The sequence below is a fragment of the Scyliorhinus torazame genome, chromosome 11, assembly GCF_047496885.1.
Source record: "Scyliorhinus torazame isolate Kashiwa2021f chromosome 11, sScyTor2.1, whole genome shotgun sequence".
In the NCBI taxonomy this organism is placed as follows: Eukaryota; Metazoa; Chordata; class Chondrichthyes; order Carcharhiniformes; family Scyliorhinidae; genus Scyliorhinus; species Scyliorhinus torazame.
In genome coordinates, this window is record NC_092717.1 from 105,779,246 (window position 1) to 105,793,234 (window position 13,989).

General features: G+C 47.0%; 1 protein-coding gene across 13 annotated transcripts in view; it reads left to right on the forward strand.

Moving 5' to 3' along the window:
* The window catches only part of eya1 (EYA transcriptional coactivator and phosphatase 1), a 314,469-nt gene that overhangs the window by 282,337 nt on the left and 18,143 nt on the right, over window positions 1–13,989 (forward strand). For all 13 annotated transcript variants that reach the window (XM_072467575.1, XM_072467570.1, XM_072467574.1 and 10 more), the window contains 4 exons: window positions 11,028–11,086; window positions 11,191–11,351; window positions 12,361–12,475; window positions 13,017–13,138. In XM_072467575.1, the coding sequence (XP_072323676.1) occupies window positions 11,028–11,086; window positions 11,191–11,351; window positions 12,361–12,475; window positions 13,017–13,138 (457 nt within the window). The remainder of the gene's footprint in view (window positions 1–11,027; window positions 11,087–11,190; window positions 11,352–12,360; window positions 12,476–13,016; window positions 13,139–13,989) is intronic.

The window sequence follows — 13,989 nt, forward strand, 5'->3', positions numbered from 1 at the left end:
CCACGGCACAGGCCCACCTGCAGATCGGTGGGCCCCAATTGCAGGCCAGGCCACCGTGGGGGCCCTCCCCAGAGTCGGATCCCCCTGCGCCCCCCCCCCCCCCCCCGAGGACTGCACCAGCCGACTTACCTGCCAGGTCCCGCCGTAACGTGAGCCGAGTGATTCACGCTGGCGGGACTGGCCAAAAACGAATGGCCGCTTGGCCCATGGGGGCCCGGAAAATTGCCGGGGGGGCCGCTGCCAACGGCTCCCGACTGGAGTGGTGTGAACCCCGCCCCCGCCCAAAAAATGGTGCCGGAGAATACGGCAGCTGGCGTCTGGGCGGCGGGGGTTGAAGAATCCCGCTGAATAATGGAGAAACATGTACAGTTTGCTCAGATATCAGACTGAAGCAATGTCTACCTCTGTGGATTTGATGTAAGTTTCATTTTTTTCCCCCAATAGGAATATTTCCAGCTTCACTGCGTGATGAATAACATGTTCATAGTTAATATTTTCAAGGTAATGGCTGGAATTCTCCAGCCATTGGGATTCTCTTTTACCACCAGCAGCGCACCACCGCCCATGGGTTTCCCGGCGGTGTGGCTGGATTCATCGGGAAATCCCATTGACAAGCGGCGGAAGGCAGAATCCCGCCACCAGCGAATGGCGCGCCGCCGAGAAACACGCGACTGGGGAACTAGAGATTTAGTTCTGGGAAGATTCAAATTGATTTGGAAAAAATGGGCTAGATGCAACGAAAGCATCTTGGAGTCGATTGTACTTAAAACGTTGGGGCCATGTTGACTTGAAGGGTTAACAGCTTGAACAGCTGGTTGGATAACTTAGCTGGAGAGCGGGTGACGTGTACTATTCCTGCAAAGTGTAGTGCTCCAAAAAAAATCCAGAACATGAAATACAGCAATTTAAGTAAAACAGCACAACATGAGCCTGAGTTTAAGCCAGCTTGTCCAGCATAAATGGACCATGAGTGATCCCAAAACAGATTTGGATCACTTATTGTCTTGTTTATATGTGCACTCAGTCACCAATATCTTCAATGGGCAGTCAGTGCATTGTTGTGCTTTGTATCCTATGGTGTACAAAGCTCCCCAATTGAAAGTTTGAGGGACAAACAGGTGGATGGTACATGCCGCATGCTGTGCCCATTTGTCTAAAACAGCCATGTCATAAAATTGCCCTAGATTTATTTGATCAAGCTTTTGTGTGGCTAAGCTAGCAGGAGCATTCCTCTTAGTGCCCCAAGAATACAGTGGCCTAATGTTCCAATGAGATTGGTTACCCATGTGCTCTCATCCCGTCCATGCCAATTCATGCGCTAACCACTCCATGCCAGCTTGATGCCAACTCAGGACAGCTGCGCAACCCCATGGGCCCCCATATCTTACATGCCACCCACTCATCTCCTTTCACCCACAGACACCCATGCCACCTGTCCAACCACTCACCCAGTATCCATCATGGACAGATCTCACAACAGCAGGCCAAGGGGCAGTCCTACAGGAAGGCCTGCAGGCCGTCTCTGCCTTCCTGCATGCAGAAGCAGCCACAGGCCACCCTGTAGAGGGGCTTACCTCTCACACTAGCTCCAAAAGCCATTGGCAAGGTTTCTAAGTGTGGAAGAGAGCGGGAACTTCCGCGAGCTTCCCAAATCTCAGCTCGGCGAGGCTGTCGCCACAATCCAATGTTAATTGGTCTACTTAACGAGGCCCCGTGGGCTTCACATCGCAAATTATGGTCCTGTCAGCTGATTCACCGGGACCACGCTCGCCAGCCTCCCGCTAACAAGGGAGAGCAGTACTTAAACTGCTCATGCACAGCACGCAGTCATGCCTCCGAGAAGACCAGCCCCACGATTCAGGGAGGCCGACCTGGACAGATTATTGAACACAGTCGAAGGGTGGCATCCAAGGGTCTCAAGGGGTTAGCTACGGGGCAGCCAGTGCTGCCTGGGCAGAAGTGGCAACAGCCATCAGTTCGGGGAGCGTGGCCAGGAGGACCAGTGCCCAGTCCCCGTAAGAGGATCAACCTCCACCGGGCCACATGTGTGGGTTGGCACTGGAACCCCGACCCCTCTGCAACCCTGAGAATGCACCTGGCACCGCCTCACGCAGCACCATTCCGGGCCCGGGCCCACCCATGTCCAGCAGTACACCTCATCCCCCCCTCTACTCCATAGCCCTCCCTCATACTCCCCATTGCCCACCATACAGCACTTCTCCCTAACGCCCCACCAACAGAAATCCCCCTCCCCCCCATCCCCATGATGAATGACGCATGAGACTGATGATGCCCCCTCAAGTGTCCCCACAGAAGTTGGCCCACAACAAATGGGAGAGGGCCCAGATAGGAACAGGGTGCCAGACATCAGAGTTCTCATTCCCTACGAGGAACGAGCCGTGGAGGTCGCGTGGGTGGCTGAGGACAGATTCGTTACCAATGTAGAGGTCGGCATACGGCTCAGAGAAGAGTGTCCACCGGACCCCACCCAGATGAACTGCCACACGTGAGTTGTTAATGCCATACAGAATGACCCATCCCTCCCACTGGCTACATGTCCATTCTCCCGCAGGATCTTCATCCGATGGTGCTGGCCCATCCAGGGTGGGACCCCTCTTCTCCCATGAGAACACCTCAGAGGAGAGCTCCGAGCATGCCACCATCGATGTGTCACAGCTGTCATCCCCACCCTCCACCAACACAGCGACACACACCTCAGTGGAAAACAGTAGTGGACAGGCTTCTGTGGCTCATTCTGCTGAACACCACACAGTTGCTGATGCACATCAGATCGAGGCAGGAACGCCCAGGCGAGACAGCAGTCGGAGGTCTGCTGGATCCCAGGACCCAGCTGGCTCCCAGTCAGATGCTGAGCCTCTGGATTAGGTTTACCCGGAGCTGATGCAGTCGATAGGGTGCGACTTGAGATTCAGAGGAGTCCCAGAGGCTACGGGCACAGGAGATGGCGCCGGCAATGTATGGTACCATGACCAACACTGCTAGGGTGGCGACCGCAGTGGAGAGACTGGTGCACCACGTCGGCAACATGGGTGGAGGTGTCCAAGGTGTTGCTCTGTCGGTGAACCTTGATGAGGCACTGCGGGCATGTTCCAGTCTCAGGTGGGCATTGCCGGGGCTCTCCAGAGCATGTCTCGGTCGCTAGGGGAGGTCTCCCAGTCCCTTATGGGCCTAGCCAATGCACTGTGGGACATGTCCCAGTCTCAGGTGGGCAAAGCCGAGGTGCTGCAGAGCATGTCCCGGTCACTGAGGAGCATCGCCAACGGCATCGAATCTGTGCCGCAGACATTGGCGAGCCACCAGGGCTGGCATAGCCAGATGACACAGGTGCTCGATCCAGCTGCCCCTCCATCGCGATGTGACCCCCAGGGACCTTTAGACACTAACTGGGAGGAGGGGTGCTGATCACAGGTCGAGGATCACTGTGGGGGGAGGGGGGTTGGGCAGGAGGTAAGGGGGAGTTGGGTGCATTGTGTGGGGGTGGGGTGGGAGTGGGGGGTGGGGCGGCACCACTGGGGCATTGGGGCAGTTGGAGACACATGTAAATGATTTCAAAGCGTTGACCTCGACCAGTATAGTGCCTCTGGCACTTTCTTCCGCAATGTGGGCTGAGCACCATTCCCATGCCCCATCTCCCAGACATGGAGGTCCCAGATGCTCCCCCCCCCCCCCCCCCCCCCCACTCCCGGCACATCATGTGGAGGTGATGGGTGTGAGCGAGCACTCAGCAGACAGTCAGGGGTCAGACTATAGGACTGAATAAGGAGCACTGGCACTCAGCGGGTTATCATCACACCCTGCCCTCGACAGTGACCCGCTGACAGTGCCAACATTGTCCCATCACCCTGGAGTGATATTACACAGACCTTGGTAGGGTGGGGTGGAAGGATGAAGAGGGGTAGGGAATGGAGGGAGGAAGGGAAAGGCTGAGGAATGGAGGAGGAGGCTTGAAGGAGGGTGGTGGGTAAAGGGGGAATGACATAGGCTATATCCTATGTGAAGCTGCCGCCTGTCCTCCATTCTCCTGGTGGTCCTGCCGGTCCTCCCTGGGCCGACCTACAGCCCCTCCTGAACCGGCGCCTCCTTGTCCTCCTTAGAGGTGGCCACACCTCTAGCACATCGCCCCACTGTTGTGCCAAGCTGTGGAGGGCACAGCAGATCACCACAAAGTGGTCGACTCTCCGGGGGGTGGACTGCAGGGCACCACCAGAGCAGTCAACACATCGGAACCAGGGGCGTCATTCTCCAACCCCCCGCCGGGTCGGAGAATCGCCGAGGGCTGGCGTGAATCCTGCCCCCGCCGGTTGCCGAAGTCTCCGGCACCGGAGATTCGGCGGGGGCGGGAATTAGCCCGCGCCGGTTGGCGGGCCCCCCCGCTCGATTCTCCAGCCTGGATGGGCCGAAGTCCCGCCAATAAATTGCCTGTCCCGCCAGTGTAAATTAAATCACCTACCTTACCGCCGGGACAAGGCGGCGCAGGCGGGCTCCGGGGGGGTCGCGGGGCGATCTGGCCCCTGGGGGTGCCCCCACGGTGGCCTGGCCCGCAATCGGGGCCCACCAATCCGCGGGCGGGCCTGTGCCGTGGGGGCACTCTTTCCCTTCCGCCTCCGCCACGGTCTCCACCATGGCGGAGGCAGAAGAGACTCCCTCCACTGCGCAAGCGTGGGAAACTGTCGGCGGCTGCTGACTCTTCCGCGCATGCGCCGCCCGGAGATGTCATTTCCGCGCCAGCTGGCGGGGCAACAAAGGCCGTTTCTGCCAGCTGGCGGGGCGGAAATTCCTCCGGCGTCGGCCTAGCCCCTCAATGTTGGGGCTAGGCCCCCAAAGATGCGGAGCATTCCGCACCTTTGGGGCGGCGTGATGCCCGTCTGATTGGCGCCGTTTTGGGCGCCAGTCGGCGGACATCGCGCCATTTCCGGAGAATTTCGCCCCTGATCTTGAAAAGTCCAATGCACTGCTCAATGACAGCCTGGGTGACCACATGTGCCTTGTTGTACCAGGTCTCCACTCAGGTCATCAGCATCCGTACTGGCGTCATTAGCCCGAGCCAAGACAGCTTCCGCGGGGTCAAAGATATCGCCATGCAGTTTAATATCTGTAAGGAATTGGGAGAGGGTGTGAGACTGACAACCAGTGGTGTCTTCTACCCGGGATTCTCCAGTCCCTCCACTGCTCCCCCAACTGACATGACCTGTCCACGCATTCCTGGGCACAGGAGTTGACATTGCAGACCCACAGGCGCTGTGACACCCATCTCCCCCCACTACAGCCGAGGCCATGGCGGCCATTCCCCCTTCTCCATAACCCATCTCCCGATGGCAGCCCAACCTGACCGAGGCTGGCGCTCGGTGGTTCCCCCACTCTCCTCCGAGCACTGGGGTAGCAACCCCAGTGCTCCGGGGCTCTTTGCCTGGGAGAGAAGATAGCTACTCACCTCCTTGGGTCCCCACAGTGGTCCTTCCAGCTGCTTCACAGTTTTAAAAAGGAGTACTAATCGGTGCTCACGTGACCACTTGCTGGGAGGTCGTTAGATCACGTGGGGTCGTTCGTTAGGGGACGCTCCTGTTAATTGTATGGAGATTGGGCTTAAGTGGTGATTATTGGTTTCTGACCATGCCAGAGTGGGATCCTGATTTCGCCAATGGGAGCGGGCCCGTTAGATCGCAAACAGATTGGCGCCTGGCGCGGTTCTCGATTTTGGCCTCTCCCACAATTGAACAGCCTTGTCGCGCGCTTAAGCACAACGTAGCCACCGGGGCAGCACGGTAGCATTGTGGATAGCACACTTGCTTCACAGCTCCAGGGTCCCAGGTTCGATTCCGGCTTGGGTCACTGTCTGTGCGGAGTCTGCACATCCTCCCCATGTGTGCATGGGTTTCCTCCGGGTGCTCCGGTTTCCTCCCACAGTCCAAAGATGTGCAGGTTAGGTGGATTGGCCATGATAAATTGCCCTTAGTGTCCAAAATTGCCCTTAGTGTTGGGTGGGGTTACTGGGTTATGGGGATAGGGTGGAGGTGTTGACTTTGGGTAGGATGCTCTTTCCAAGAGCCGGTGCAGACTCGATGGGCTGAATGGCCTCCTTCTGCACTGTAAATTCTATGATAATCTATGAAAATCACGTCCTAGGTATTTTTGCTGACTTTTTCGAATTCTGAAAGATTTTGATAGAGTGAATATGAAGAGACTGTTTTCTCTGGTTGGGGAATTGGTGAACAAATTCATCAATTTTAAAATTGTCACATTAAGACTGAGGAGTAATGGACAAGTTTCTCTGGTCTCCTCACAGTGTGTTTCCCAGTGGCGGGAGGCAGCCCACCATTGTCCTGCAGCAGGATCTTCTAGTCCCACCACTGTCAATGGGATTTCCCATTGAATCCACCCCACGCGCCCAGGAAACCTGGGGCAGGGGGGCACCATCAGCAGGATCAGAAGATCCGCCAGCATCAACAGCCAAAAGATCTCATCTAATGTATTTACTCAAAGGACTGTTGGAGCATTGACTGTTATGTCACAGGCAGTGGTCAAGACAGAGGTCATTGGATCTTTTAAAAGGAAAATGTCAAACATTTGTAATAGAAGACAATAAAGAGTTTTAGGAAGAGTTTTGGGAAGAACATGGGGTTAACATATTCATTTTGGATTGCTTTAGCATAAAACAGAACCAGCAAAATGGGTCAAATGGTGGTGTCCTGTTCTATAAAGTCGATAATTTCTGTAAATTGTAAGATATGCTTTTCTTGCCATTTTGGACAGGTGACATATAGTCCCCTGAAGGCAAAGCATTTATTTCACCTCATAGGAATGACAAGTAAACATTCCAAGGAAGGGACAGCAAAACAATAGTCCTCATCTGTAATCACACCATGTGCAATTGATGATCATTAATGCTACCATATTTAATCTCTCACAAATAAACAAGTTCCCATCTGTTGAATGTCTTCGCTAAAACAGAATTGGCGTCACATAATTATAGAAGGCTTGCTTTCTGAACAATGCTTCAAACAGTTGGTGCAACTTGTGGCTGACAACCCAAACAAAGCAAGCAGGAGAAAACAAACACAGGATGTTGAAGTAGAATAGCCGTAATAGATTCATTAACAGCCAATTAGCATGTAATTGGGTACTGGAGTTCCACTAAATAGCTCCTGGAGAAGGGCTTTTGTCTATCGTGATGTTAACAGTATAATTTCAGGTTTAGCTTCTGATTATACACACATGCACCCATACTTGGATTAAAAGGATTATAGCCCTGAGTCAGGCTTTGGGCATAACTAAATGTGTCTATCCCTCCCCACCCATGGCCTTCATTATTTTTTCTCTCCTAATTCTTTTTTTCAACCAATATCATCAGACTGAAATGCGGATTCATTAAATCTGCTCTGTCCATGACAAATTGTCAAAATCATCATATTAGAAAGGTCTCCATGCGTTGCCTTGGAACAGGTTAAACAAACAACTTTTAAAATGTTTCTGAACCATGTCTTCAACTGGTGACTTATTTTTCAAAATGTTCGACTCTCAGCCCTCCTGTGAGGCCACATTGACTTTCTGTCTTATCTGAAGTTGTTGACCGCTCGGAGGGAGGAGAAGGTTACAGGGTCAAAGTCTTTTCCTCCTTGGCCCTTGCTGCTTGCTGGGAGAGGTATGATTGCAGATATTAGAACAGAGGTTGAGGGTCAGGATTTTAATTCTGTTAAGGAACAGCTGGTTTGAGTTTCTCGGCACTTCTGTCCTTCCCTTACCTACAAATTCAGGAAGATTAAAAATATGTCGTGAAAATGTCCAGTGAACTGAAAATGTTCAAGGCTAAATATCTAATTTGCATATTCAGAGAATAATATTTTATGTACAACTAAAGCACCATTCTCCATTGTAAAAGAAACGATTCATCTGAGCATTATCAAATATGCCACAACTTCCAATGTCTCTCTCTCTTTCCCCATTTCTCATCCTCTGTCATAGAAAACCATATGAAATGCCAAACCTGTAAGGGACCTCTCATTATAACACATATTTTGTATGAGTCCCAAATACAGCCTTGTAGATTGGGCCCAGCATGCTTTATTAGCAGTGCCCTGTGTTAAACTCTTTTGCTATATACAATTTAGCAAAACACGAACAAGAATGTCTACAGCAAACCAGTTGCACATTTTTTTGATCTACTTTCCTTTTAAATGCAAGCCTGAGGCAATGGTGGTGTGTGGCTCAATGGCAATCAGGGGTCAGAATTTCATTGGCAGTTTGCGTCAGGTTCAATTTTTTTTTAGCATGCAGCATGCAACAACAGTGTGTCTGTTTTGTTACTCATAAATTGACTGAAACAACTTAGCTGAACGTGATATTTAAATTCAAATCATAACAAGGAAATGGAAAGTAAGCAACTGCTTTAGTTTTTATAAAGTACAGGAAAAGGGATTGAAATCATTAAATGTGCGTAACATCAGTTCAAAACCTAGTTGCAAATTTAATTTTGAGTCAGCGAAGTAACTCATAAAGAGTGACTTTTCATTTGTTTTCCTTCAGTTCTCACTTATTTGCTTACTTAATCATTTGAAGATGATTTATATTTTTGAAACATGTTTTCCGTTATTTAAGTCTGAAAGGAAATTCTGCTAAAACATGTCAAATATTACAACGTGATCAGAAAAATCTGGGGGACAGGAACATAAGTGGACTTTTCGTACCTGTGAAAGAAAATGAAGAATTATAGTTTATTATGCATGTCTGACATCTAGTACTAGATGAGCAGCAGTTTCCTCCAGCTAAATATGTGGAAGACCAAAGCCTTTGGCCCCAACATAAACTCTCTTCGCTGGCCACTGACTCCATCTGTCTTCCTCACAACCGTTTGAAGCGGGTCAAACTGTTTGTAACCTTGGCATTATATTTGACCCGAGATGAGCTTCCTACCATATATCCATGTCATTGCTAAGACTGCCTCTTTCCACCTCAGTAACGTTGCCTGATTTCATTCCTTTTTTAAAAATATTATTTTTTAAAAATTTAAGAGTGCCTAATTAATTTTTTCCAATTAAGGGGGAATTTGGTGTGGTCAATCTACCTACCCTTCACATCTTTTTGGGTTGTGGGGGCGAATCCCACGCAAATACGGGGAGAATGTGCAAACTCCACACGGACAGTGACCCAGAGCCGGGATCGAACCTGGGACCACGGCGCCGTGAGGCAACAATGCTAACCACTGCGCCACCGTGCTGCCCTGCCTGATTTCATTCCTGCCTCAGCTCATCTAGCGATGAAAACTTTATTTGTTGCCTTTGTTACATCCAGACTTGCCTTCCACGTTTTACCTTCCATAAACTTGAGGTCATCCTAAACTCCGCTGCCTGCATCCTAGCTCACGTCAAGTCTGGTTCCTCCTACAATGTGACCTACATTGGGGAACACAGTTAAGCAATACCATGATTTTAAAATTGTCATCCTTGTTTTCAAAACACTTCATTGCCTCCTGCCTCTGTATCTCTGTAATCTCCTCCAGTCTTCATCACTTCAAAGTTTCACAGTTTCTTTAACTCTGATCTCATGATTATCTCTAATTTTAATCATCCCACCACTGGTAGCCATACCTCCAGCAGCAAGGCTCTAAGGACTGGAATTCCCTCCTTTCACCCTTCTTGCCTCTATTCCTCTCTTTCCTCCTTTAAGATGTTGCTTAAAACTTCACTCAGCTGCCCTCTAATATCTCCTTATGGGCTTGGTGTCAAATTTTGTTTGATAGCACCACTGTCTTCGGACATTTTATTATGCCAAAGGTTCTACGTAACTCCAAGTTGTTGTCCAATGTCCAGATCTTCTGTTCTTTGGAGGATCGTACCCAGAGGTCACCCAGAAGATGCACTGGGAGACCCCTCATAATTTCCCATGCAAGGACTGTGAGGAAATTACCTGGAAAGTTTCAACTTCTGTTGGACCAGTGCCTGAAATCCTCCAAAGCTCCAATTTAAAATTGGTTATTTTGGATGATTCCAACTTATTTAGCAGAATAGTTACCCAGGAAAAGTTAGAAGCAGTAAAGCAGTTCTAATCCCTGGATAACTAACTACACTATTGATCCACAGTATCCCACCTCCCCTACCCCCCAACCCCCAACCCATCCTACACCCCAACCCATCCTACACCCCACCCCCAGCCCATCCTACACCCCACCCCCAGCCCATCCTACGCCCCACCCCCAGCCCATCCTACACCCCAGCCCATTCTACACCTCTCACCCACTTACATGTTTACTGTCTCACCATTGCTTGTCAAAGTTGCTGAGGCATTTGAAGTTGCCAGCATACAGCAACCACTGCCATATAAAGGGGACATGACTTGGATTTTCCCAATGTTCCTGAAAGACTCCAGGAGTTCCACATTTCTCCGTAGGCCCAGGTAAGAAGCCCATGCAAGGAACATGGAACTCCAGTCTCAGATAGTAAAATAGGAGCAAAGTGACAATCTGAGTGATTGCTACTCCAAGGAAGTTCTGGCCCTATGTATTTGCTTTTATAGCCTTTAAATAAGTAACTAATACATTTATGGGTGTATCATCATGTTTTATTCTTTTAGAATTCACTTCTGTGTTTACAAAATCACTCGAGCAGGTACCTGCTATGTGAAGAGTCTGACAATGGTGAATATTAAAAACGTTTTCATTAACTTTGCTGTCGGTGTTCATACAGAATACTGCTTCAGTGGATTTTTTTTTTGCAGCCAAACAAAAATAAATGGTGATCTTTCAAAGTTCCTCTGGGAGTACAGATTATTTATAGCCCATTTGGTTTAAAATTGCACCATTGTAACCATGTTTTTATGAATAAAAAAAGTGAATACTTTCATTTGGATTTTACCAAAAGATTTTCATAAAACAAATAGAAATAAATAATTGAACAGAAATACAGCCATATATACAAATTCCCCATTTTTTGCCATTGCTTTCAAGCTTGTTTCAAAAATAATTTAATTTTAGCCTAGGTTTCACTTATCTTACAAACATCCTTCATGCCTTATAGGAATGTGATCAAGTTCATATTGATGATGTATCATCAGATGATAATGGACAGGATTTGAGGTACGTTAATCACTAAGCAATAGAATTCACCTCTTAGATAACACAGTTTGTTGTGACATACCGCAAGTGCCTGATATCTATCTCATTTGTGTCCATTTCCACAGCACTTATAACTTTGCAACAGATGGCTTTCACGCTGCAGCAACTAGTGCAAATCTTTGCCTAGCAACTGGTGTGCGTGGAGGGGTTGATTGGATGCGGAAGTTAGCTTTTCGCTATCGAAGAGTAAAAGAAATATATAACACCTACAAAAATAATGTTGGAGGCAAGTATTCTAATTTTCTCTCACGAAGTAGTTGGTTCATTTGCAAGGAATTAAAATATTTAGTAGATAACAAGGATAATGGTGAAAGTGAATATTTTTTTTAGCTAGCTATTGGATTGATGGTAACTTCTGATATATATGATTACCGATACCTGCTAAAATGAATAAATTAACATTTTCAAGAGTCAAAACTCAGATAAAATATTTTGTTCACGTAATTTATACCAGTTTTGGAATGTTCCTTTTCTTAATCCGGCAATGTTGGAATATTCAAATCTGTCAGTTATTAACATGTATGTGTACTGCATAATCTTGATCTATGATTATTCAATTCGTCCGTGTAGACTTACTACATTAAATTAAGGTTTGTGTTAAATAACAGTCAACAGTTGCTCAGTCAAATTGGGATAATATTCTATGCCACTTTTTTGAATAAAGTAAATTTAACCAAAATGTTATGAATTTGCAAATGAGATGTTCCTTGATCAAGTTTGTGTATTTTGCTGAAATCCGTCAGTTCTCAATTAGACTGGGATTTGGAGCAGTCCAGTGAAATGAAATGTTTGCATGTCAGAAGATGCTAACACTCCAGCAGAACTCAGTTTCTCCACTTACCCTGCTTGATTTGTGTGTCCAATTGCAAAAATAAACCCAACACGAGACTTGATTCAAGCAGGGCTTCATTGAGTAAGCATGTGGGTACGTGATCCATGCTGCTGCATCCTGCTGCTTGAATGTAGATTTGTGGCACTCGTGGAGAAAAGAATGAATCAAAATATTTTAAAATTTCAACATTTTGGAAAAATTATACTTTAACCTTGTAGAGCTTTATGTAATGTTTAGGTATAACAGCTGGATCCTTGCATGGATCATTTTTCTTCAAGATTCTTTGCAACAGAATTATATTGTGCAGTTGTGTTTACTTCTGTTAACTATTGGAATAGCTGTTGATGTAATGTTTGGCTATAAATAACAAATGAATCTTTAACTCAGAATGATTAAATCTTAGGTCTCCTTGGTCCGACTAAAAGGGAATCATGGTTGCAGTTGCGAGCAGAAATTGAAGCTCTAACAGATTCATGGTTAACACTTGCACTGAAAGTGCTCACACTCATTCATTCAAGGTGAGGACAGATGTGAACATGCAATCCTGAGCGAACTGAAGTCATTCCAATAATCAAAACATTTTATAATAAGACATTAGTATTAAAAGTAGGCTTATCTAGAAAAAATATTGAAACGTAAAGATAAAGAAAGCAAAATATAAATACATTATCTAATTTTTACTGATATTTGTATGCATTAAAAATCAATTAAGCACTTTGTTCTTCATTCTTCTTGTCTAATTCTAACTGAGCATTGGTTGTGTAAATGAGAGTACTTACACTTTTGTTTTTGCAGCTTTTTGTTATAATAGTTTGGAAAAATATAAATTTGGTCGAAAAGCCTTGAACCATCTCCAACATAACTCAGTATTGTACGGTTTTATCAATTATTGGTACAGGTCACGCATTCATATAAAAAAGGAGTAATGCTATGACACAATTTATGGTATTTGTCTTGTAACAAAATGGTAGAGCTATTTTTTTCTTGATTTTACAACTGATCCACCTTTTAGTTTTATGATGTAACCTTTAGTAATGACAAAAATATGATGTCTTTCAGGTCAAACTGTATAAATATTTTAGTAACAACAACACAATTGATACCTGCTCTTGCCAAGTTGTTGCTGTATGGATTAGGAATTGTTTTTCCAATTGAAAACGTATATAGTGCAACAAAAATAGGTGAGTAAAAGCTGTATCAGAAAGTGCAATGCAAATAACTTAATCTCCAGTCCAAGTATATTTTGCACTTCTCAAGAATAATTTATTAAATTTATTCCCCCATTAATGATATGATTGTTAAACTCCGGCAGTGTTTGTAAGAAAAACATTTATATGCATGAGGCAGAATGAACTGCAGTTGATTGTAATATCATTCGCAGTTTTGATGTATGGTCAAACCACAGATAGAGGATCAAAAACCGTAGAAATTTACAGCACAGAAGGAGGTAATTTGGTCCACTGTGAATCTGCCATTTGAAAAAGACTTAGGGCGGCATGTTGCACAGTGGTTAGCACTGGGACTATGGCGCTGAGGACCCGCGTTTGAATCCCGGCCCTGGGTCACTGTCCGTGTGGAGTTTGCACATTCTCCCCATGTCTGCGTGGGTTTCACCCCCACAACCCAAAGATGTGCAGGTTAGGTGGATTGGCCACGCTAAATTGCCCCTCAATAGGAGAAAAATAATTGGGTGCTCTAAATTAAAAAAACAGAAAAAGACTTCACCACCCCTATCCCACTTTCTAGCTCTTGATTTGAAGCCTTGTATATTACGGTGTTTCAAGGAATATACAACACTTTTTAAACATGTTGAGAGTTTCCGGGGTTAATTCTCCGTTTGGGAGACTATGGGCTGGATTCTCCATAGCCCGAAGGCGAAATCTATGAAAATAGATTTTTGCGCCGAAATCGGGGCCGCGCCAGATTGACGCCGGTACGCCATGCCCCACCCCCATCAAAACTGGCGTCATGGTGTCGCACGCCGTGCACCGTTTCAACAGCGTTTGCCTGTCATCGGCCGGCCCACCTGCGA